Raw genomic sequence first — 26,392 nt, 5'->3', positions numbered from 1 at the left:
ATGGGCTCTCGGACGGCCGGGCAGCTGTCGGTTTGCCAACCGGTGACAGTGCATGATGCAGCCGGAGAGCCATCTGGAAATGGAAGTCTTCGAGAGAGCCTTCCCTTGATTCACAGTCCCAAAGTTCACAAACAGTTGTGACGTCTTCCGAAAACTCTTAGTGCGGTCCACATAGAACTTCAGCGCTCTAGCTACATCCAGCGAGTGCAAAGTCCTCTCAGCCGGCGACAAAGGCGACGGGAAGAACACTGGCAACACCAAGGGCTCATTGAGGTGGAAGTCCGACGGCACCTTGGGCATGAAGGAGGGGTGCGTCCGCAGCACCACCCTCGTGTCGTGAAAAGTTAAGTATGGAGGCTTGCAGGATAGGGCCTGGATCTCTCCCACTCGTCGTGCAGAGGTGACGACCACGAGAAAAGCAGTTTTCCACGACAGGAACTTCAGCGGTGCCGAATGCATAGGTTCAAATGGGGCACCCATGAGCCTAGCCAGCACTACATTAAGCTCCCAAGCCGGGGCAGGCGCCTTCACCGGCGGGAACGATCTGAAAAGTCCTTTCATAAATTCCTTTACAAGACGATGCGACCATAGGGACGCCCGTCCCGTCGTCCTGGTATATCTTGAGATGGCAGCCAGGTGTATTTTGATGGAGGCGTGGGCCAATCCCGCCTTGGCCAACGACAGCAGGTACGGCAGCACTTGAGGGGCCGTAATCCGTAGAGGGTTGATCTTCTGTGCCCGGCACCAGACAGAGAACCTCTTCCACTTATGTCCATAACACTTGAGAGTTGAGGACGCCCTGGCTTTTGCAAGAACCTCTCTGCAGTCAGCCGGGATATCGTACCCCCCAAACTCTAGTGCCGCAGGAGCCAGGCCTGCAAGTTCAGAGACGCCGGGTCGTGGTGTAGGATGGCGCCTCCTTCTCTGGAGAGAAGATCCGGGTCTGCCGGTAGCTTGATGGACGGGGACGTTGACAAGTCCAGAAGGTCCGGGAACCAGATCTGCCTCGGCCACGCCGGTGCGACGAGGATCATCCTGCACCGGGACCTCTTGAGCTGGTTGTTTAGTCAAAGCAGCAATGGAAACGGAGGGAACGCGTACAGGTATAATCCGTCCCAGGGGAACGAGAACGCATCGCCCATGCTTCTCGGCTGGGGGAACCTGCTGGCGAACCTCTGACACTTTGAGTTCGTCGCTGTTGCGAACAGGTCGATCTGGGGTTTGCCCCATCGTCGGAAGAGTCGGTCCACCTGATCCTGGCGCAGTTCCCACTCGTGACACGCGCGCAGCTCCCTGCTGAGCGAGTCGGCGATGGTGTTGCTTTCTCCCACCAGGTGGAAGGGAACCAGGAACATCCCCTGGGCGACCGCCCAGTGCCACAGATCCTGTGCTTCCATGGAAAGGGCTGGGGATCTGGTGCCTCCCTGCTTCCGTATGTAAAACATCATCGTGGTGTTGTCCGTGAAGATCCTCACCACCTTGCCTTTGAGGGACGGGAGGAACGATCTGAGAGCCCAGAACACGGCTCGAAGCTCCAGGATGTTGATGTGCAGAGACTTCTCCTCCGGAAGCCAGAGGCCTCTTGCGTGGAGATCTCCTGTGTGGGCGCACCAGCCTTCCAGTGAGGCGTCCGTAGTCACCGTCACCTGGTACGACGGCGTCTGGAAGTCCGTGCCCGCCGTGAGGTGAGCTCGAGAGCCCCACCATTGAATCGCCCGCCGGAACGCTTCGCTGAGAGGGATCCTGTCTTCGAAGGTGCCCATCGCCTGCATCCAACGGGCGTCGAGGAATTCTTGAAGCGGGCGCATCCGTAGTCTGCAAAGGCACACGAGATAGATGCAAGAGGACATCATCCCTAGGAGAGACTTGATGGACCTCACCCTGGCCACGTCCGTGGCTAACAGGCGTTGCACCTTGCCCAGAATGGTCTTCGTCCGTTCCTCCGACGGTGCCGCCAGGCGCCTCACTGTATCGAGCTTCGCTCCCAGAAACAGGGCCACCTGCGACGGAATCAGGTGAGACTTCGGGTAATTTATGGCGAATCCCAGTTCTGTGAGTAGCCGGACGGTGCTCGCAGTGTGTCCGACGGCGAGTTCCCTTGTCTTTGCGCGGATGAGCCAGTCGTCCAGGTAGGGGTAGACGTGAATCCCCTGCAGACGCAGCCGTGCAGCCACCGGCGCCAGGCACATGGTAAAGACCCTGGGCGCCGACTTCAATCCGAACGGCAGAGCTTTGAATTGGTAGTGGCGTCCCTGGACGACGAACCTGAGAAACTTCCGGTGACTTTTTAGGATGGGAACGTGGAAGTACGCATCCTCCAGGTCCAGCGACGATAGAAAGTCGCCTTCCTCCAGCTGTCCCAACACGTGTTGTAGAGTGACCATCCTGAACTTTTGTGACCTGATGTATTTGTTCAAACGACGAAGGTCCAGGATGGGGCGCCAGCTGCCGGTCTTCTTTCTGACGAGGAAGTACCTTGAGTACACTCCGGAGCCCCGGAGTCTCTTGGGGATGAGCTCGATGGTGCCTTTTCTGAGCATCGCTCGTACTTCCAACAGGAGTTGTTGAACATGATTCTCCTTCCTGGCCACAGGTGGAAAATGGGGGCACTTCCTCAGGAATTCGATAGAGTGTCCTCTTGCCAGGGTATCCAACACCCAACGGTCGGTGGAGATGGTCTCCCACACGCCGACGAACTTCGTCAGCCGGCCTCCCACCGGGGTGTTTCGGTGGGGGCCCGACACCACCGCCGGTTCAATCTTGCTTGGAGGTGGTGGCCTTACCGCCCTGGCCTCCCTGCTGACGGCGGCGGGACCCTCCCTGCTTGCCGCGACCCCTGTATGCTTCTTGAGACGAGGAGCGAGCCGCCTGGCGGTAGGACGATGAACCGCCGCTGGATCCCTTGGAACCCCCTTGTCTGCCTCCGGCGCTCCGAAAGGGCCATCGCTGCTGGAGGGTTCCTAGAGCTCGGGCCGTCTCCGTGTCAGTCTTTATGGCCTGGAGCGATTCGTCCACAGCCTTGCCGAACAAGTTGTTGCCGTCGAACGGCATGTCCAAAACTCTCGTCTGGACGTCTTGACGGAAATCAGTTGCTCGGAGCCAACCTCGTTGTCGCAGGCAAACCCCGTTGCCCAGCTGGCGAAAACCGGTATCGGCGATGTCTGTCGCCACCGTTATGGCATGGTCAGACGCCACCTCGCCTTCTTGAAGTATTTCCAGGGCCTCGGCCCTCTTGTCGTCCGGCAGGAAGTCCAAAATGGGGGCCAGCTTAAACCATAGTTCTCTGTCGTAACGGGCGACGATAGCAAGGGCGTTGGCCGCCTTGATTGTCGTCGCCGCCGACGAGATAATCCGTCGTCCCATGGCGTCTAATTTCTTTCCCTCGCCGTCCGGTGGGGAATTTGCTGTCGAGGCTCCTGAGCCTGCGTCCTTCTTCTTAGCCGCCGTCGAGACAACAGAGTCTGGCGTTGGCTGGGCCCTGAGACACAGGGGAGCCGTGTCGGGGACCCGATACTTTTTCTCGTATCGGTCCCGTTTGGCCGGTGCTGTGAAGGGGTTCTTCAGCACTGATAGGCCTTCCTCCCAGATGTCGATCAGGGGCACCGCGATGACTGATTTTCTCTTGGCCTCCCTACGCTGGTAAAGGAAACCTTCCTTTTTGCGTTCTTCTGGGCAGAGTTGGAACAACTCCGACGCCCTGGATATCATGGCATGGAACGAGCCAATTTCGTCGGGCGGGGAGGCCCGTGGGGCGGGAGATGGAAGGTCCGTTCCGTCGTCTGCACCGTCGTCATCAGAGCCCGTCGTCGTGCCTACCATATCGTCGTCACCCGGTTTGGGAGAGGATGAGGAGGGGACCGTAGGTCTTGCGGGAGCGACGGGAGGAGAGGGATGGATCCGTCGTCGCTTGTTCGGAGGGCTTTCCGACGGGCCAGGTTGGGGTTCCTCCGGCCTGGGCCGTGGTAATCTCGTTCTGATCTCAGAGCATAGGGACTGGATCGCCAACAAGATGGCCGCCGAGCTATCCTGAGGCTCGGGTTCCGGCTGCACTGGACGGGAGGGCTGTTCATCCTCGTCGTCCTCATCCTCCTCGATTACGTCCAGGGGATCCTCCTCACGGGATCGAACCTTCTCGAAGCGAGCTTCGAGGTTTTTCACGACCTCAGTCAGTTCCTCCTCCGAGGCTGATTCCGAGCTCGAGATGTCCACCGTGCCCCCCCCCTTTTTTGTCACGGGGGTCTTGACAACGGGTTGAAAAAAGGATTCCCTCCTTGACGGCAGGGAAACTCTAGTTCCGGAGGTGGCCTCCGTCGGCGGGGTCTCTGCCGGCACGGCCAGAGTCGCCGCAATCGCCTCGATAGAGGCCTTAGCTTGGTGGGTTGGGGCCTTGACCGCCCTAGGCGCGACTGGGGCCTTCTCCTTGGGGGGACGGTCAACGCCTCGAACCCCCTCATCCGAGCTCGGACGGGGCTTCTCCCGAAGCTTACCCGGAGCATCAGACTTTCTCTTCCCCGAACCAGAGCGCTGACTCGTGGTTGACGGTACCGGGGAGGAAGCGCCCTGCTTGGCGACCAAAGAGCCCGACCTTTCAGCGCTCCCGGAGCCCGCGGACTTGCGGTGCTTGGCCTGGTGTTGGGCCCCCGTCGCCGGGGCGCCCGCACAGGACTTAGAAGCCCGCTCGGACCCTTTCTTCTTCTCTCCAGCCTTCTCCAACCAGCTGGCAAGGCGGGATCGACGGTCTTTCATGGTCCGCTCCGACATGTTCTTACAGAACTCACAGTCCTTCTCTACATGCGTCTTATCCCTGTGGAGGCAGTAGAGGCACCTCGAATGTTCGTCTTCTTTAAAGACATTTTGCAACCCGCATCCAGGGCAGTTCCGAAACAGCTTCGATCCGGGCAAAGAACCCTTGTCCTGGGCCATGTCCAAGTAGGCCACAAGTCTTCTGGAATGTTCCAAGAAGTAGATTCGATGAAGTCTTCACCCTTGAGGGGCGTAGAAGTTCCGAAACGGATCCCCGTTAACGGAAGAATGAAACGGTGGAGCTTGAGGCTCGAACCGGAAAAAATGAGACAAGTCTCTTGAAAAAGCGCGAAAAAGTAGCTAAAAAGCTCGAGAGCTATGCACGAGGACTCCCAACACAAGAACGTGCGGTAAAAATCTGAGGATGGCTGCCAGAGGCGGGGCTTAGGGAGAGGGCAGTCATTGGCTGTGGTCAGTATGACACAGAGATCAGTGATTAGTTATTACTACGAAAGACATATCAGAAACGAAACTGATACTGGTTTTTTCTTTACCGAGGATTCCCAGCCTGACGACAGGGAATATTCATGAGCATGTGAATCCATGCCAGACCCCATGCTGGAGAAGTAACTTGTTCCTTCTCCAGCATGGGGTCTGCCATGGTTTCACATGCTCATGAATACAAGAATACATAGCAGTACACACATGCACAACCACGGGAGGTGGCAAGGCTCAACATTAAGCATTTCAACAACTCAACATTAAGCATCTCTTACCTCTTCACCAGGCTCACCTTCAAGCGAACAGGTTGCGCAATCCCGGTCGACGCAGTAGATTCTCGTGAAGGTGTGCCTCGACCTCCACGTAGCAGCCCTGCAGATGTACAGCAGGGGCACACCAGACGGGAAAGCCGTGGTAGCAGCGATCGCTCTGGTTGAATGGGCTCTCGGACGGCCGCGCAACGGTCGGGTTGCCAACTGGTGACAGTGCATGATGCAGCCAGAGAGCCATCTGGAAATGGAAGCCTTCGAGAGGGCCTTCCCTTGGTTCACAGGGCCAAAGTTCACAAACAGCTGTGACGTCTTCCAAAGACTCTTCGTGCGGTCCACGTAGAACTTCAGCGCTCTAGACAGATCCAGCGAGTGCAAAGTCCTCTCAGCCGGCGACGAAGGCGACGGGAATAAAACAGGTAACACCAAGGGCTCGTTGAGATGGAAGTCCGACGGCACCTTGGGCATGAAGGAGGGGTGCGTCCTCAGCACTACCCTAGTCTCGTGGAATGTCAGATATGGAGGTTTACAGGAGAGGGCCTGGATCTCTCCCACTCGTCGTACGGAGGTGATGGCCACAAGAAACGCTGTCTTCCACGATAGGAACTTCAACGGTGCCGAATGCAAAGGCTCGAACGGCAGACCCATGAGCCTGGTCAGCACCACGTTGAATTTCCACACCGGGGTCAGAGCCTTCACCGGCCGGAACAAGCGGAACAGTCCTTTCATGAACTCCTTCACCAGGCGATGAGACCACAGCGACGACAACCCCAGAGTTCTGGTGTAGCGGGAGATCGCCGCTAGATGGATTTTGATGGAGGCACGAGCCAGCCCTGCCTTGGCCAGCGACAGCAAGTACGGCAGCACTTGAGGGGCCATAATCCGCAGAGGGTTGATCTTCTGTGCACGGCACCAGACAGAGAACCTCTTCCATTTATGTCCATAGCACGTAAGAGTCGAGGACGCCGTGGCCTTTGCAAGCACCTCCTTGCAGTCCGCCGGGATATCGTACCCTCAGAACTCTAGTGCTGCAGGAGACAGGCCTGCAGGTTCAGCGATACTGGGTCGTGATGTCGAATGGCGCATCCTTCCCTGGCGAGAAGATCCGCATCCGTCGGCAGTTTGACTGGGGGGGGGGACGCTGACATGTCCAGAAGGTCCGGGAACCAAATCTGCATCGGCCACGCCGGTGCGACGAGGGTCATCCTGCACCAGGACCGTCTGAATTGACTGATGAATCGCAGCAGCAACGGCAATGGTGGGAACGCATACAGGAACAGGCCGTCCCAGGGAAATGAGAAGGCATCGCCCATGCTCCCCGGCCGGGGAAACCTGCTGGCGAACATCTGGCACTTGGTGTTCGTCGCCTTCGCAAATAGATCGATCTGGGGACCATCGTCGGAATAGGAGATCCACTTGATCCTGCCGAAGCTCCCACTCGTGGCACGAGCGCAGCTCCCTGCTGAGTGAGTCGGCGATGGTGTTCTTTATTCCTGCCAGATGGAAGGGTACCAGGAACATCCCTTGGGCAACGGTCCAGTGCCACAGATCCTGCGCTTCCTTGGATAGGGTCGGGGATCTGGTGCCCCCCTGCTTCCTGATGTAGAACATCATGGTGGTGTTGTCGGTGAAGACCCTTACCACTTTGCCCTTGGGGGACGGAAGGAACGACCTGAGGGCCCAGAACACGGCTCGGAGCTCCAGGATGGTGATGTATAGTGACCTCTCCTCCGGGAGCCAAAGGCATCTCTGGTGTGCGCTCCCCATCCTTATAGGGAGGCGTCCGTCGTCACAGTTTCCTGATGTGCCGGGGTCTAGAAGTTCATGCCCGCTGCTAGATGCGCGCAGTTGCCCCACCACCGGATCGCTTGGAGGAAAGTCTCATTGAGGGAGATCCTGTCTTCGAAGCTGCCCGCCGCTTGCATCCAACGGGCGTCGAGGAACTCCTGCAGTGGCCGCATCCGCAACTTGCACAGACGCACGTGGTAGATGCACAACGACATCATGCCGAACAGGGACTTGATGGACCTCACCCTGGCCACTTCCATGGTCAACAGTCGTTGTACCTTGCCCATGATGGCTTTCGTCCTCTCCTCCGACGGTGAAGCCAACCGTGCCACTGTGTCGAGTCTGGCTCCCAGGAACAGGGCGTCTTGCGACGGTACCAAGTGGGACTTTGCAAAGTTGATCGAGAATCCCAGTTCTGTGAGCAGGCGGACGGTCTTCGCTGTGTGATCGAGTTCTCTTGACTTTGCTCGGATGAGCCAATCGTCCAGATAGAGGTATACGTGGATCCCCTGCAGCCGCGCCGCCACCGGTCAGGCACTTAGTGAAGACCCTTGGCGCCGACTTCAACCCGAAGGGCAGGGCCTTGAACTGGTAGTGCCGCACTTAAGAACTTTCGATGTCCTTTACGTATGGGGATGTGGAAGTAAGCATCCTCCAAGTCCAGCGATGACAGGAAGTCGCCTTCCTCCAATTGTCCCAGCACGTGCTGAAGGATGACCATCCAGAACTTCTGGGACTTGATGTATTTGTTGAGGCGGCGCAGGTCTAGGAAGGGCCGCCAGCCGCCGGTCTTCTTTCAGACAAGGAAGTACCGCGAGTATACTCCGGAGCCCCGGAGCCTCTTTGGGAAGAGTTCTATTGCGCCCTTTCTCAGCATTACTCGTACCTCCAGAAGCAGCTGTGGCACATGGTTTTCCTTCCTGGCCACAGGTGGGAAACGGGGACACTTTCTTTGGAACTCCAGGGAGTGCCTGTTGGCCAGCACCCAACGGTCGGTGGAGATGGACTCCCACACGCTGATGAATTTCGCCAGCCGGCCTCTCACCGGGGTGCTCGGGTGGGGGCCCGGCATCACGGCCGGTTCAGTCTTGTTTCGCCGAGGCCTTGCCACCTTTGCCTCCTTGGCGACGACGACGGTCCTCCTGTCTTGTTGCGGCATCTGTAGGCTTCCTGCGACGAGGAGTGGGCTGCCTGGCGGTACGACGAGGCATTGCCGCCGAATCCTTTGGAGGCACCTCGAGACTTGCCACCGGAGGTCCGAAAGGACTGCCGTCGCTGATGGAGAGAACCCAGGGCCCGTGCCGTCTCGGAGTCCACCTTGATGGCCTGCAGCGACTCGTCCACTGCCTTACCGACAGGTTGTTCCCGTCGAAAGGCATGTCCAGTATCCTGGTCTGCACGTCCTGACGGAAATCAGTGGCCCTGAGCCAACCGCACCAGTGATGGCAAACGCTGTTGCCCATCTGGCGAAAGCCGGTGTCAGCGATGTCTGTGGCCACCGTGATGGCGTGGTCCGATGCCACCTGCACCCTCCTGCAGGATTTCAAGGGCTTCTGCCCTCTTGTCATCTGGGAGGAAGTCCAGGATGGGAGCGATCTTGAACCACAGCTCCCTGATCGCGAGGGCGTTGGCTGCCTTGATGGTCGTCGCTGCCGACGAGATGACCCCTCGTCTCATGGCATCCAGCTTCTTCCCCTTGGCGTCCGGCGGGGAAGTGGAAGTTGATGCCGTCGCCCGTGCCGATTTCTTCTTGGCCTCGAATACACGCTGATTTCTTCCGCAGCTTGTATATTTCTGGCCGGTCTGATTTTTGATTCTGTTTTTCGCCCAAATGTTCCCCACTCATTTGTCGCTCCAGAGGGATGGTTTTCCCCTCAGGGTTTACAAGAATAGCAGGCTATTTTACAGGATGTTTGTCGGCGGTTGCGAGAGCTCGGAGACTCACGTCTTCATCACTCTGCTGCTAGCCACGCCCTTCCAACACTAGCACGCAGTTTAGTCTTCACACCAGGTAGACAGAGTAATGACAAGCTAGCCCAAAGACGCTGCAATCCCTTTAGTGAGCCCAATGAGTTGCTTGTTCCCCTGGGCATAGAGTAAGAGCCCAGGAGTGTGTGAGGGCCAGGAGGTGAGAACCTGACCTCAGCCAGAAGAAACAGAACACAAACAAAGCAACAGCATTAACAGTGACATTCAATCAGTGGAAGAACTAATTGTATATCACTTACAATGCCAATTATCCTAAAAGGGGATTTTAACATAGCATGGGACCCCTCTAAGGACAGAACCAAAATAGCACAGGGGGCACAAGGGAAACCCTGGCCTTGGTAGACGCGTGGAGGGCGTTTGAAGGGATACCAGGAGGGGTACACCTTCTACTGGCATGCTCACCACAAGCACTCGAGGATAGATTATGTGTGGCTCTCCAGAAGTCTGCTGGGCCACACTACAGGGATCTCGGTCGAGACTATCATGCACTCAGATCACGCACCCATAACCCCAAACCTGAAAAGAAACCGACGACCTGCTGCCAAATCGGTCGAACAACTGTATCAAGCAAATTATCCGCCCCTCCTAGAAAGGATCAGAACGAAAATTATGGGGGCCCCTACCCATAACACTGCTATGTCAAATAAATGTTATAAAAATGGTCATCCTACCCCAACTGTTATACTACTTCTGAGCCCTCCCTATCCAGGTACCGCCCGCCCTATTCAGGTCTCTGCAAAAAAATGACGAGTAGATTCCTATGGAACAATAGAGTACCGAGAGTGGCTGCTAGAGTCATGGAAATGCCTACTTGTAAAGGCAGGTTGGGGGAAACGGACCTTAAAGTCTACTATCTGGCAGCCCAGATGAGAGTTATCCGGGATCGGCAGAATGAAGATAGGGGAAAGAGATGGAGGCCAATGGACCGATCAGTAGCAGGGGAAAACTTGGAAGAGATACTATGGAAACCCAAACCAGATAAACCACCCCGAATGTACTGTAGCAAGATTCTGGCTCTAGTGGGCGACACGTAGGATGAAGCAATGAAGAGGGGACACATCACCCCTCACCCATCACCGTTCACGCCGTTATTGGACAATCCACAATTGACCCCGGGACACAAAACCGCTGCATTCACCAAATGGCAGCAGGGGGGGATGCCAAAAGATCAGAGATATGTTTGCGCGGAACCAGGTCAAACAATTCGACCAATATATGGCAGACTTCGAACTGGGGGAGAGGGAGAGATTTCGCTATGCACAACTAAGGCACTGGTTATTCCAACCCTCCATGAAACAAGCAGGGACATGCTAGCTAACGCCCTTTGAAAAATACCTGAATATAGATCCCGGCGACAGGCGGGTGGTCACCTCCATCTACGTGCACCTAAAAGTGGTTGAAGATCCCCCTCCGAGGCCAATAGAAAAGAGCGAATGGTCGAAACTATGGGTGAGCATTCCCAAGCTCACGAGATCCCTCCAAATTCGGGAAATCTGGGTAAAACTGCTTTTCCATTGGCACCCAACGCCCTAAAGACTCCACAAAATTGACCTGGGGGAATCGAAATTCTGTTGGAGGGAATGTGGAAGGGAGGGAACGTGGCACCACATAGGTGGGACTGCCCCAAAATAGAGAGATATTGTGAGAGCATACAAGAGGGTTCTGCACAGACTGGTCAAGGTTATTGGAGTTCCTACAGGAAGGATCGAGGGGTGCTTGGTGTCCAAGGAACATGCGCCTCTTGGGTATAGCAGGATAGCCTCTGATCGAGCTACTACAGGGGAGGTGCCCCGAGGACTGAACAGAAGCACGCAGTGCAGCACTGACTCATGACACCAAGGATAACGAAGCCCGGAGATGGCACTTTAGCACTATGGACTACCGTCAAACCAAAGGGGGTGAGGGGGCGTACACATTTACGGTTGAATGTCCATTTTGGGATGCCCAGGCCCTGTCATTGGAATCAGTGGTTTCCTGTTAGGAAACAAGATGGCCCCGGTGGCCTCTTGCTTTCTATCGCCTGTTACCTTACTTTTCCCAAAGTCACAGGAAGCCCAGACTCTGTCCCTTCTCCCCGACTGGCTGTTGGGTGGAAGTTCCATATATGGTATTGTGGGGGAAGTCCAGGCCAGACTGGCTGGAGCCTTCCCAATCACTGTATGTTGTGGGTACGCCCTTGGGGTGGGACCTAGGTGAATGGAGTGTGTGACGAATACACACTCTGTGTTATGGGTGTCTAGTATCTGGCGTTTGACACAATGGCTGAGACAGCCCTGCCAAAACTGGTATGGATGCAGTGTGTAGTGCTGAATGGCATGGTACTTGGCCGAATCCACATTCTGTGTTGTGAGTGTCTGGATGGAGAAGAATGGCCTGAATGCACTGTGCGCCTGATTGGCTGCCTGACTGCCCTTCTGAGTGATTGGTTGCCTGAGTGTGACCCAGCAGAATGAATGGGAGATCAACAGTATATCTGGGGGCCTTTCACTACTAGAAATCGCTCAGAAGCTGAAGTAGAAACTGACATCGAAACTGACGCAGTTCAGAAGCTGAAGTTGAAACCGATGCTTACCTTTGAAGCCCACTGGAAGAAGAACTGCTGCTGCTGTCCTTCGCTAATCTGAAAGCTGCTGTGCCTTCAAGGAACTGATCCAAGAGAGGGCCTGGCTAGGAGATCTCTTCCCGAGCTACAAGGGGCCATTGTACACAAGCCGATCTTTGCCAAAGCTCCCTGGTAGACAGACCTACGAAAGGCTGCCGACCGGAGAAGGGGACTGCCGAGGAGATCAAAGAGAAACACCGGACAGCCGTCCGCCGTCGCCGACCTGAGCCACAGAGCTCCCTTTGCCTAAGAACATTTGATCCAAGGACTGGGACTAGAAATTGGTATGCTTCAGTCTGGTCTTCTGGGTGTATTGCTGTCCATGTAGAGATCTTTCTTGTATGGCCGTCGGTGTGGTTGCTGTGGTAAAATCATTGGACTTGCTTTTTTGGTGTGGTTTTGCATACTGCATCAGTAATGCTTAGAACGTCAATCTCTGCGGTTCACTATCCTGTTCAGGAAAGCATGGTAGCCTACTAACCCTTGATTTGCCAGCTTCTTCAGACTGTTGAATGCCCTTTGCCCTAGTGGGCTCATATTGTTGGATCTGTCCACAATATATGAGCTGGTTGGAAAATTGGCAAAGTTCTTTGCTTCAACTGGCTGCTTTTTTGTTCTGGATTTCTATTCACCGGGTGTACGCTGATTATGCCCTAAATTTTGTTGAAGCACTTATGGAGCAACAGGTGTTTCTTCAGGGAGTGTGCAAAGCGGTCTCCTATGTTACCCAGGATTTACTCTGCATCGCAAACTTTGTGTGGTGTACTGACTGTTGGATTATGATCAGATGACGGATGGACCAATTTATAGTTTTGTTCCCTGCCCCACTCTTCAGAGGGTTGCCCTTCATCATGCTGGATGCTTGTGGGCAGGGGCTGGGGGGGCTTGCAATTTGTAAGCAAATGACAGATCATTGACCAGTGCTTGTCTGCAGGACTTTGAATGTTAAGCTACATCCTTTTTGCGTGCCTTATTGCAATTTATCCAGCATTCTGCTTTGCAGGTAGTGAATAATGCATACGTGGTACCTCCAGCATTTGCTTTAAAATTGTGATTTTTCCCTTTTATAGTCTGTGTGTGTCTGTGTGTGTGTGAAGCTCAGATTCCTATTAAGGATGCAGGTGCTATCTTATACCTGTTGCTCATTCCTGGTCTGATTGGAATCAGGGGTGTTGGCGGAGGTCCTGGCCCACGCGCCACAATCCGATCAGGCATTCCCCTTCAGAAAGATGTCCTTTCGTGGCTAAAAAGTTCTGTGAGAAGCCCCAGGCCAAAGCCCAGATGAACAAGAAATTGGACAGCCGCTTTAGGCTACTGGATGGGGAACCAGTCCTCCTGGCCTCCCACCCTCAACCACACTCTTCAGTTGTGGCGGCAGCCTCTTTGTATTCCAAGCCATCCTCGTTGTCGTCCACAGCAGGGGCCGCCTCTACCTGTCTATCCAAGGAGGACAGGGCCCTCGAGTCTATTCGGCAGGAGATGTTGTTATCTCAACGCTGGGCTGCACTTGCGACAGGCCAACGCTGATACCCTTCTAGCCACGGTGAACTAGAAGCTGTGGCGAGAGATCGGTGGAGTTCCTGCCCAACATACACCCGGAGAGACAGGCCTCTATTAAAGCCAGGCTGACAGAGACCTGCGCAGTTGCGCAGGACCTCATGGGGTCTTTGGTCTCGCACATCGACACAGCCAGTAGATGCCTCTGCCTGGGGGTCTAGAGGAGGTGGACGGCGTAGATGCTTGCCACAAGGTTCTCCTTAGATGTAAAGGAGAGGAGTCTAGACCTTCAGTTCGAAGGGACGGACCTCTTTCATTCGACCACCGATGACAAGCTGACAGTAAAGAAGACCTCAACGCAAACTGCCAAGTCCCTGGCCATCCTGACCAAACCTGGGCAGAAGTCCTTCCCTCAAACCCAGGGCAGGTCCGACTTCAAACCCTGCTCCTTCAGCAGCTTGAAGGGGTTCAGGGACCATGATACGCTGCAGCCTGACTGATCCCCCAGCGACCACAGGAGGAAGCAGCAGAGGACTTTGCACCACTTTTTCCGCTCCTCCTCCTCCGTTCCTACCTCGGACGCCAAGAAGCAATAACGTGACGGTCAGGTAACACAGCTCGCTGGTGGGGGCCGGCTGGCTCTCTTCGCAGCTGCACTGGCTTCTGTCTTCCTCTTCTTTTTCCTCTACCCTCTTCTCCTCTGCTTCAGAGAGGGTCCCCGGCACTGTTGCGGGAGATTCTTCTTCTTTTGGACATGCAGGTGTTGGAGCCGGTTCCTCAGTCAGATATGGGCTCCGACCTCTACTACAGGATTTTTGCATTACCCAAGAACAACCAGGCTTGTTTGAGGGTAGTGTAAGGAACTCATGGTGTCAACAGTAAAGACAGACAAGTGCTCACAGTTCAAGGGTGTTTATTAAACTGTATGCAGGTTGGAAAAACATCTAATCTAAACCTAAATCTACAATGGGAGTAAGCGTCGACCATCAAATGAAAATAGGCAGTCCTAATGGCGTTGTGTCAAATAAAAAGGGCCTGGGCGGCGCTGTTGCGCTCGGTGAAGATGACCACCTAAGTGAAGGCTCTGTGCTGGGAGGCATTATTCTTGTGGAAATCAGCGTTGGTGCACCGTAGTCTACCGAGGGGACATCAACAGATTACTCCCATGCACCCTGTCTAATTATCAGCCGGGTCTGGAGACGAGAGCCGGCTCCGTTACGGAGCTTTGGGCGGCTGTTGGTGGACTGGGAGTCGGCATCGGCCTGATCCGACTGACGCTTCCGTGGGAGTGTCTGCTAGGGCCGGGCATCTGCGGCCTGCTGTGGGGGAGGCGCTCTGTGCCCGCCTGATTGGATTCCCCAGCACTGATCAAGCCGGATCCTCTGCGCCCAGGGGTGGGGGGGTGTATAGAGCTTCCCTAGGGGCTGCTACGGTTGCAGCGACATCGAACCCCGACCCTTGGAACCTGCGGCTTCTGGTGTGCAGCGTGGACTGCTGCCGCACTCGACCCTTCTGGCGCTGAGCGGGTCTGCTCTGCCGCTGCTCCGGGCCGGGGTGTGCTGGTGGGGGGGCGCCTGCCACAGCCTTCCTAACATCTACACACTTGGTGGGGTGCCCCCCCCCCTCCTGCGGCCCTGGACGGGTGGAGCCCGGAGCCCACGACACAGACGGTGAGTCCCTGGGGGCGGGTGGGCCTGGATCTGGCAACCACAGCTGAGGCTTCGTTTTCCCTGAACTGGCCCCCTCCCACCTGGGGACACTGCGAGCCTCGCTGCGGCCTGTCCTGCCCCTGCTGGGGGTGCTGCTGTGCGGCGGGGGTGCTCATTCACTCCCCCACAATCTGTGTTTCTCCCGCAGCTGCACAGGAGTTCGAGCTCCACGAGCCGCCAACTTGGGCCATAGGGGGCACAACTGAATGGTCATTGGCCTCTGGGTGCGCTGATGGTGGGCGGCCCTATACTTACTCAACATTGAAGATCACACCCTGCTCAGGCGCTGATCAAGCCTCAACAACCCCATCCCAGTTCATGCTGCTGCGACAGTGAAGGCTCCCATCCCTCTGCAATAGCCCAGAAATAGGTGGCTCTGATAGAGCTTGTTGATAGAGGGCTCTGGATCCCTGGGCTTCTCCACCCTCGCCCACCTGCAGAATTCCTGCCTTGCGAACCTCAACAGGGGGGGCCACTCGGATGCAGTGTGTGTGGAGTCTGGCCAGGTTGCACAAAGCTTAAACTATCTACACCACCCACTCGCCCTACAACCCGGTGTTACGCTCACCTGGCTCCAACAGAGGCGTCGATCTGGACTGGACTGCTGTGACCTCCACCAATTTGACGCGTAGGGCCGAGATGACGGACTGGACTGGCCCATTTAGCTTTGTTTGCTTGGCCCGTAGGAATATTCTTCTGCAAATGGAGAAAGGGAATTAAACACCCGTGGAGTGGAGCGTAAATCCCCCCACCCCGCTGTTCTCCCCACTGATCACCTTGGATGTCCCCTCTTATAGTCTCGCCTGATGATTTAAAAAGATGAGCTCTCCATCCTGCATTGAGCGCAGGGGCGCGTAGATAACCAGTTATTTCACTGGCTCGAAGGAATTGGTGAATTCCAGGACAATATTGATTCCGATATTCCTAGCAAGACGCCGTAAGTATGTAGTTCGTAAGAGTTCAAATGCCTGACTTTCACTCTTGTCCGATTCCTTGCAGGTTGCAGCTTGACCCTACTGAAGAGTTCCTCGTGGCAACCGGTAATGTTCTGGTAAGGATTTGTATTATCCAACACAGTTCGAAAAAATTGTGTCCATATGTAACCTGTTGCTTTCTCCCTTATTCAGGCGCTGAGAGAAAGTATGAAGTCTCGGGGAATAATGCCTCCGGCAGTAAAATCAGGTAAGTCTTTTGTGGTGAGGAGGGTTTCCCTTGTTAGTCCCTTGTTTCACCTTGCTGTCCTTTTGTTTCCCCTTAGGGGCCGGGGTTCGGCTAGGATGCAGTGGAAGCTGCGCCGACCCGTGAAGAAGAATAATACCCGCGGTGGTAAAATAAGGGGTAAGTCTATAGGGGGTATTCCTCTGTGTATTCCCTTGGCTCACCTTGCTGTTCTTGTCTTCTCCTTAGGTGCCGGAGTGCGGCGGGAACATGCAGGAGGATGCGGTGAAATGTGAAGATGCAGCGAAGGCCGGTGAGTTCAGCGCGGCACTGCAGCAGGCGAGGCAGCGCGCATAAAACAACTTCTTTCTTCCAGCTCGAAGGCGCGATGGATCGGGAATTCAGGTAAGGATCAAAGGTATTGCTCTTGTTCTAACCTTTTCTCCTTCTTTCTCCCTTTTTCTAGGAGCTCCAAACTCCAGGCGGGCGTGGCAGAAGACTGGATGCAGACTTGCAGGCACGGTGAGCGTTACGCTGCTGGATGCAGAATAACACGAAGCGTGTGCTGTTCTTCGAACGTGGTTTAAATAGCCTCCAAAGTAGTCCCAGGTAAGTATTCCTCCTCAGCCCCACCCGAGTAAAAAATAGTCCCTAGGTAAAATCGTCCCTTCCAAGCCTCGTTTGGCTTGGAGCTCAGGCAGCATGGTCTGCATCAGGTAAGTTTGCAGCATGGTCTGCATCAGGTAAGTTTTAATCTATGAGCCTGGCGCCTATGGCGCCAGGACTGACTCCATATGAGCCTGGCGCCATAGGCGCCAGGACTGCACCCAAATAGCCCCTAGCTGTCAGGATCGGTGGGTGGAAAGCGTGGGATTACTGGCGGCATTAATTCTACGCTTTGGATAGCGCTCTAGTCCTCATCCAATATGGTGGCCTGCACTATAACTTCCGACTCCTCCCCTGGTGCCGGTGCGTTGTATCTGTGTTTCTCTTGCTACTTCGCTCGCACCGGTGCTACTCCTGTGCATTTATCTTACGATTATTCCTTTGAATCCCGGACCCTCCTGGGTCCATCTAATTCGGTATCTGTGTTTTCTATTCTTTGTTGCCTTTTGTAAGTACTTCTTCCAGTTCAACCGCTACCCTGGTTTCTGTTGCTTCTGTCGCCTTTCTTTCTTCCGCCTTGCTGTACTCACGGCGCCCTGCCATTCTAACCCTGCCGCTTTATTTAACCTACAAGCGGCAGTGTTCCTATTCTGGACGCGAACAACTCTCGCGACTTCCATTTCATTTTTCTTACTTGCTTTCGGCAACTAGCCGTTCCAGCTTATCTTAGTATTTCTTCGGTATTGGGGAATTCTTTACCACGGATTATACTTTTACATTTCCTGTCAGCTCCAGTACTTGTTCGGTTCATAATACTCTTCTGTGTGATTGAGCCATTCACATCTTGCAGTATTTGGAAACAACATTTACGTTCTTCTGCAAGACTTCAATACCAGGGTTTTTTCTGCCTTCGGGCTTTTTCCCTGGGACGAGGCTGGCCCTCCTGGGGGCCTCTCTGGGCAGTATCTCATCTCTGTCACGGTGGCCTCTGGAGGGGCCAGACCTTATTTACACGAAAGAAAAGGTCGGAAACTGAAGGAAAACCCACCCAAGGAAAAGAAGAAGGACATTAAGAAACCCGAAACTGTACATAAGGATCGTTCCTCTAAGGACTCAGGTGAGGAGAAGGGGGAGTTTGAACCTGAACCTGACACTAGCGGGGGTTGTTGGGCTTGCTTGGGGGTAACTTGATGCCTGCTTCCGGGGTTGCTGGACATGGTCTGAGTCCCCGGGGGTAGGCATCATGACACCCGGGGAACGGTCGCTGGTGTGGCCGAGCCACGCATACTGAGAGCTCCCACCGACCAGCAACTGTGATGCTCTAACTGAGCTCCAGAAAGTCCTCTTCACCCTAGCCACCCAGCGACCCCTTTCCCACCTCGATCACCTGACGTCTCACAGTTGCTTACTGGGCAACCTCCCTGATACGCCAGAGACCACAAACTCCTTGGACCATAGCGCTCCCTTGTCTACTGAGGTCCCCAGGATCTGCGCTCTAACTTGGAACATCACTGGTTGGTTCCGCCTGGGCATTCCTGTCACCGGGCTCCCTGTGCATCTACATACTTGCCAACTGGCCTGGCGACTCGGGCCGCCGACCATGCCCGTCGCTGTATACTCTGGACACCCACAAGCTAATAAGGGGTCAAGCTCCTTCAGACCAACTGCGACCGGCTAGGCCCTATTCAGTCACCCTCACTCACCCTTGCGATCACTCTCTCCACATACTGGTCTCCCAAGTCTGCAGACTCTCCCCCAGTCCACATCATGACTAAGGGCGCAGGGAAAAAACTGAGCTCCATCAACATGTTTACTAAAACACTGTCTAAACAGGCAGAGGAGGCACCGGAGCCGGAACCCACCACTTCAACTCCTCCAGACTCCATAGAATCACAGAAAATGCTGGAATACGTTTGCGAAGGGTTCACCACTTTGCACTCCAAACTGGATGACATGAATGGCTCCATATCCTCGATCACAGCGCACATTGAAAAAACCGACAACCGAGTTGCTGAAATTGAAACGAGGGTGGGCGCTACGGAGGACGACTTGGGCTCTCTCTGGGCGTAAGTCTCCTCATTATCTAGACGCGTGCTGGAGGTAGCCAAAAAAAATGAGGACCTCGAATCGCGCTCTAGACGCAATCACCTCCGCATAATTGGGGTCCCCGAGGACGGCATCAAGGAACCCATGGAAGACTACGTAGAGCGCACTCTACTCACACTTCTTGATTCTCCCGGGCTCTCGACACAGTTCGCAATTGAAAGAGCCCATCAAGCTTTATCAGCAAAACCCAGACCTGGCGCGCTCCCGTGCACCATCATAGCCAGGATGCTTAACTTTCGGGATCGTGACGCCTTCCTTAGGGTAGCGAGTGCCAAATGGGATCTTTTCTTGGGGTCCTCTAGGATCCACTTATACCCAGACTTCTCAGTGGCGGTTCAACAGGAACGCAAAACCTTCCTGGCAGTCAAGAAGAGGCTGCGTGACCTGGAGGTTAAATATTCCATGCTGTATCCCACCAAGCTACGAAATGAACACTATAACCAGGTTTTCTTTTTCACAATCCCGGAAGAAGCCTCCAAATTCATACACAATCACTTTCCAGGTTGAAAGTTCATGGCCTCATCACTTTGTTGACTTTTAATTACCTATCGGGAGGGGCGCCCCCGTCCCATGGGCGCAGGAGATCCATCCTTCTGTCATGTGTCTACAGTTCACTCTGGCTCTACGATGTCTTGATCTCCCCGTCATTAGTAACCTCTTAAACTACATGTTAACGGTTTTTGATGCACCTCTCTATCCTTCATGAGCCCCCAGCCCAGGGTATCGCCGCCAGGCCAGCACACAGGCCCCCAGGCGTTGATGCCATTGGTTTGGATTTGGTTATGGGGTTGTCATTCCTCTGATTGGGGGAGGGATGTGGGTGGGGGTCGGTTGGGATGGGTGTTATGGTAAAAAAAGGCTTGATGTTCATGAAGAAGGCGGAGTGCTGGCCAATGCCAGGTCAGTCGCGTACTGAGAGGGGGCTCGCTCATCTAGCCCAGCCTTCAGGCCCTAGGTTATCACCTCTCCGAACTTCAAAACCTATGCAGTGCTCTTATTCCAATGGGCGACAATAATGTGATACTCATGAGTTGGAATGTGCGGGGGCTGGGGAATTATAGGAAAATGCGACAGTTACAATTGCACGCCATGAAGTGAAAATCCTTCTTTTACAAGGAACACACGCATATGCTGAACACTGTGGAAAATTCTCCAAAGGTTGGGGTCCCCAAAGATATTACAACAACTATTCTGCCCAGAGTCGGGGGGGTTATGACACTGATCTATAAAAGCCTCAAATTTACTGGTAAATCTTAGCAGGTCGACCCACTGGGTAGATATGTATTGCTTCATGGTGTCCTACAAAATAAAGAACTGGTGTTATTGAACATCTATGGTCCCAATGTAGACGACCCCGAAATTTTACCTCCACTTAGCCTCCCTGATAGGCAGCTTCCCTATGGTCCCGATACTGTGGGGGCGACTTCAATACAATACTAGACGTGGACCTGGACAGATCGGGCTCCAGACCCCGCCAACTCTCAAAAGCAGCCTACACCATTCTATCATCGCTTCCCCGACTGGCTATAGTAGACGTATGGAGACTTATACCCTGACTCCCAAACATACTCCTTCTATTCCCCGGTTCACGACTCACATTCTAGGATTGACAGATGGCTGATATCAGACATGCTGATAAGAAACGTTTCACAGCAATCGATTCTCCCTAGAACTCTTTCCGACCACTCCCCGGTGACTCTCTCTCCCTCTCTGCTGGGGTCCAGACTACGATGGAACTCGGCAGTGGAAAATGAAACCACACTCCTTGCTCGATACAGCCTTTAGCTCAGAGCTAGAGACTGCCATTGAAGACTTTTTGAAAAAAACACTAATTCGGTCACTACACAATCCACCCTTTGGGAGCCATTTAAAGCCTACATCAGGGGTATCGCCATCTCCAAGGAAAGTGGTATTCTGAAAGCGATCTGAGTAGATATCCGGAAAAGTGAGTCGGCCCTCGCGTCCCTCGAGTCCCAATACGCTCTCCTTCCATCTCCTGAGATCCTCGCGTCTTTAGGTACGGAACTTGATGTGTCTCATACTCATGCGGAACGCAAGGTGAAATTCCTCGACAACCCCGAGCTCGTGAGAAAATACGGGGAGGGCGAACGGCCAATCCGACTCTTAGCCAGACTCATCCGTCGAGAGTTTGGATCCCCCAACATCCCCGCTATCGAGAGAGCAGACGGCACTCTAGCCACACTCCCACAGGATATTAACACTGAGTTCCTGGTATTCTATGAAGCCCTTTAGTCAGAGGATGAGAGCGTCCCAACAGCGGAGATCGATGCTTACCTAGACGGCCTTCCCCTTTCAGTCCTCTCCTCTGAAACTAATAGCTCTCTCGAGAGGCCGTTTACTGCGAAGGAGCTCTCAGATGCCATCGATTCGCTGTCATCTGGTAAATCCCCGGGCTCGGACAGCCTTCCAGTAGATTTTTACAAACACTTCAAATCCCTCCCAATACCTCACTAGATGGCCCTATGGGAAGAAGCATGCGTAGTGGGTAGGCTCCCCCCTTCTCTCCGGGAAGCCATAATAACGGTTCTACTTAAACCTAGCAAGGCCCCCACCCCTGTGGCTCGTACCGTCCCCTCTCACTAATCAACTGCGATGTCAACATTTTTGCCAAACTGCTAGCCTTACGCTTGGCCCCCTTCATGTCACACATCATTCACCCCGATAAAGCAGGATTTATTCCAGGGCGCTCCACCTCTCTGAACTTGATATTATTAGTAGAATTAACCCGAACGTGCAAGCTGTAGTTGCTACACTGGACATGCAAAAAGCATTCGACTCAGTGTTCTGGAAGTACCTTTGGCGGGTCCTCGGAAAATGTAAAATTGGGCCCAGTTTTCGTTCATGGGTCGGGCTACTTTACTCAGATCCGGTGGCTAGGGTCCGTACTGAGGACAGATGCTCATCCCTATTTCGAATCGCCAGAGGTACGAAGCAGGGCTGCCCCTTTTCCCCCTTAATCTTTGCTATAGCTATGGAACCGTTCGCTGATAAGATGCGCCAGTGGCACCCTCGCAGAGGGTTACGAACAGCAGGCCAAGCGGATATCATCTCTTTATATGCAGACGATGCCCAGCTCTATATCCGGTCTCCCGCTATCAACCTTGCCCCGACACTGGAAGACGTTGTCCACTTTGGGCGTGTTTCTGGACTCAAAGTAAACTGCTCCAAATCCACCCTGTTCCCACTCACTGAATGCACACGTTCCCCTCCCGATCTTATGGGGTTCACTTGGTCCCAATCGAAATTTACTTACCTCGGTATAGAGGTGACTCGCCGTCCTGAGACATTTCTCCAGGAGAACTATCAGTAACTCACGAAACTCTCTGAAAAGGCTTCTGGCTGGGTGAGAGTTCCAATTTCCCTGGCAGGTCGAATTGGGGGGTTCTAAAGATGGTCGTACTCCAACTTTTATATAAGTTAATCAATCTGCCCCTGTTGCCGGGGAGACTGCTTTTTCCAAGCGTTGACCCGCACTATTAACACTTATCTGTGGCATTCTGGGGCAGTCCGACTAAAACTTGCAACATTGTCCACCCCCATGTAAAGCGGCGGATTCAGTGCCCCAGATTTTCTCAAATACTGGCTGGTGGCGCAGGCCCACTTCGCCTCGCACTGGTTTAACACACAGGATCCCCCTCCGCATGTTAGACTCGAGAGAATGGCAGCCAGTGGCCGAGACGTCCACTCCTTGATTCTCTCCCCATTGCCGATCATGTTAGAGTCACTAGACCCGGTTAGTTTCCAGATTTTAGAGTGGGCTAGGAATGTGCTATCAGGCACATCCTATCCATTCCACGGCGATCTACCACTGTGGAATTTCCTCCCAGGGGTCCCATACTTACCATCATCCATCATACAACGGTGGGCTGAAACAGGCTACGAGGCAATCCGGGACATCTTTGAGAGTGGTGGTTTTGTTGAGTGGTCGGATCTTCCAACCATCCTTAGACAGAAACCATCCGCGTGGCTCCAATACTCCTCCCTCCGCAGAGTTCTTAAAATCACATACCCCGACTTCCCTGCGCTACCTCCCAACGACCCAGTAGTTGCGGAGCTATGCAGCTTCAACTCCTTTAGGGGGAAGGTATCCAGACTATATGCCCTCTACAGGCCAGATAGACCCCCCCCGCGACAAACTGAAACATAAATGGGCAGAGGACTTGGGGGGGTGATGTCCGACCAACGCTGGAATCTCATGTGTGCGCGCACCCACAATGTGTCCTTTAACTCCTGATTCAAATTAATCCAGTTCAAAGTCCTGCACAGGTATCACCTCACTCCGATTCAGTTGCACCGCATGTCCAAGGACCACTCCCCCAGATGCGGAACCGACAGCGCCACATACATACACATGATCTGGTCCTGTCCTAAACTAGCGCAGTACTGGGAGGAAATATGTACTACTATGACTGTCATTTTGGACTGCACAGTCGCTCCATCCCCTGCATTGCGTCTCTTTCATGACTTCCCGGACTTGAGTCGTGACTCCAAAAAGCTGGCGGGCCTCTGTATGTTACTCACTGTCCACTGCATCTTACTATGCTGGCTCCGCCCTGGTCCACCCTCACACTCACAATGGCTTAGGGCAGTCACCTGGGCAATTGACAAGGAAGAGGTCTGGGCTAATCAACAGCCGACGCATTCCAGGCCCAGGAACATATGGCTGAGATTCTGCTCTTATATGGCCTCCATAGCTACAGACTCTGATGGTGCATCTCTTACTTCATCTTCTTCCACCTCCACCATGGCCTGAACTTTTGATTACCCAAATTGCTCCTGTGTTGTTGCGCCCCTCTGCTCATACCCGCAAAGCAATGTACAATGTTGAAATCGGACTGTATCACTGCAATTGTCACGTCTGCCTCTGTTGGGATTCTGCCTCTTCTGTGTTGTCAAGCTAAATAAAGTTTAATAAAATAAAAAGGGCCTATACTAAGAAACCTATTGCCAAACCTCACAACTAATACAAAAAGGGTGTGGGATAGTTCTCAAGAAAAGAAAGAAGTGCAATGTGGCAGTGGGAGCCCCATTCAACCAGCCAGAGCCCACTCTGGTAGTGACAGATTCCTCCCTCTCGGGCTGGGGGGCTACCCTAGATGGCCATTTGATTCATGGCGCATGGTCCAGAATGGAGGCCCTCCTGCATATCAATCTGCTGCATCTCAAAGTGGTAGGCCTGGCTTTTCTACTCGTCATCAGGGGCGACGCGGTTCTGGTCAGGATCGACAATTCCACGACGATGTTCTACTTGAACAAGCAGGGCGTCACCCCCTCTCCCCTCCTGTGCATGGAGGCAGTGTCAATCTGGGAGGGACCCAGTTGGAGGGGACATGGATATCTGCGGTCCATCCCCCGGGGGACAACAATGTGGAAGCTGAACATCTCCGCCGCCTCGGGCTAAACACCTACGAATGGGAATTACACATCAACTGTTTGTTGCCCCTATTCCAGAAATGGAGGTTCCCAGATCTGGACTTATTTGCATCTCCTCTGAATTCCAAGTGCCCCCTCTTCGCTTCATGGGCGGGGTGGGGCCAGGGGTCTCTGGGCGACACGTTCCAACTCTGCTGGCAGTTGCTATCCGTTTCCTCCTCCATTGCTCCAGCGGACCCTCTGCACATTTTGAGCCTCAGTAGACTGCAGCCTCCTCCTAATCGCCCCCCGCCCCTCACTGGCTGTCGAGGGCTTGGTTCTCCGACCTGCTGCAGTTGCGCCCCCAGGGGCCTGTCCATTTCCCACACCCCTGCAGGGGCTTCCTGACGCAGCAGGGCGTTGGGAGCACCCGGACCCAGCCAGCTAGCCTGCTTGGCCTGGCTCCTGATAAGCGTAGACTGCCCCACTCCCAGTTTTCGTACGACAACTGGGAAATCATCCAGGAGGCCCTCCACGTGTTCTCAGTACAAGAGTAGGTGGACCATGTTCTGCCACTGGGCTCACGACAAGGGGCTGGACCCCACTCACCTGCACCCTGGACGACATACTGGCCTTTTCTACACATCTGGCTCGCTATGGAGACCAGGTTGATACCTGTCGCACCTATTTGGTGGCCATTGGGGCCTACAAGAACTCCCCAGAGCGCATTTTATTGGCGGCCACCCCTGTGCTTAAGGCTCACCTCAAGGGGTTGTCCAGACGGTTTCCTCTGGTTCATGGGCACACACCCGGTCTGGGACCTCAGCGTGGTCCTGGCGGCTTTACAGCGTAAATCTTTCAAGCCAATGGCCTTGGTCAACATCAGGCTGGTGACGCTCAAGGCAATACTGTTGGTAGCGCTCACTTCTGCAAGCAGAGTCGGCGAGCTGCAGGCTCTGTCGTGCAAGCCCTTCACCACCTTCCACAATGACAAGGTAATCTTGGGCACTCATCCAAACTTCTTGGCCAAGGTGGTCTCTCCATTCCATTTGAACCAGGAAATCTGCCGGCCAGCGTTCTTTCCAAACCCGCCGTCGGTGCTGAAAGGGTATTGCATTACTTAGACTTGGAGAGCGCTGAAGATGTATCCCTCCCGGACGAGGTCTTTCCAGAAGTCATTAGCAAGGCGGCTACTTGAGCCACTTCGTCTGCTTTCTGTAAGCACTATTCCCTTGATACCAGTTCCAGGTGGGATGCAGCGTTCGGTCAGGCGGTTCTGGTGAACATTCTTGCTTCTTCTTAATCTTGAGGCAGGTTGTCACAGCACCACCCGGTTGTCTTGATCGGTGGAATCACCCACAAGGATGGAGGAAAGGGGACAGGACATATGAGTAATTCAAGTTACTCTACTTAGTGACTGGGTGTCAGGTTTCTTGGTCTTGGGCGAAGGTAGCACGTACACCTGCCTCCCCGTTGGATCTTGGTGCCTGGATTGTACACAATCTCAGTCCCCCGTGACCCGCCGCGGAAAGAGGGTTAGGGTCTGCTGGATTGGATAGGTAGGGGTGATTATGGAAACTGGATAGAGGATCAGGAAGAGGTAATGGATGGGTAAGGGGATTCAGGGAAAAGGTTTGACTTGTTGCCCCCCTACCGGGGTTCCTGAAATCGCTGATGCTCCACCCACCCACTCCTGCACACTAGCACACTATGCCCCCCAAAGCCCTGCCTAGTCTGTCCTTCTCCGGCCCTAGTAATTCTGCTTTGATACCTGGCACATTATATTTTAGGATTCTCTGGTGCGTTACTGGTACGCACTCACATTGTGCTGATTGTTTGAACTCACAACCGGCACACCTTAAACAGGTTCACTAGTACATTGCAATCATATACCCACTGGTTACATGCAATGCGTTGGTTGTTGGAACTCACAACCAACACACATTAACTAAAGAAACAAGATGGCACTTAGCTTTGTGTCGTGCAGCGGGGTACGTCTGCCATGAGCTGCGGTCCCAATGTTCAAGCCGTTTTGATCCAGCGGAGCGCCG

General features: G+C 54.1%; 1 protein-coding gene across 1 annotated transcript in view; it reads right to left on the bottom strand.

Moving 5' to 3' along the window:
* Positions 1-26,392, bottom strand: part of LOC138566225 (nucleolar and coiled-body phosphoprotein 1-like) — a 39,005-nt gene that overhangs the window by 4,642 nt on the left and 7,971 nt on the right. The window contains exon 2 of the mRNA XM_069643290.1: positions 1-26,392. This exon is cut by the window's left edge and continues 4,642 nt beyond it. Coding sequence (XP_069499391.1) covers positions 2,755-4,923 — 2,169 coding nt within the window. The 5' untranslated portion in view covers positions 4,924-26,392 and the 3' untranslated portion in view covers positions 1-2,754.

Source organism: Ambystoma mexicanum, chromosome 1p (assembly GCF_040938575.1).
Source record: "Ambystoma mexicanum isolate Mex_15411 chromosome 1p, UKY_AmexF1_1, whole genome shotgun sequence".
Classification (NCBI taxonomy): domain Eukaryota; kingdom Metazoa; phylum Chordata; class Amphibia; order Caudata; family Ambystomatidae; genus Ambystoma; species Ambystoma mexicanum.
The sequence above is the reverse complement of the archived record's forward strand: the minus strand, read 5'-3'. Positions and strand labels throughout refer to the sequence as shown.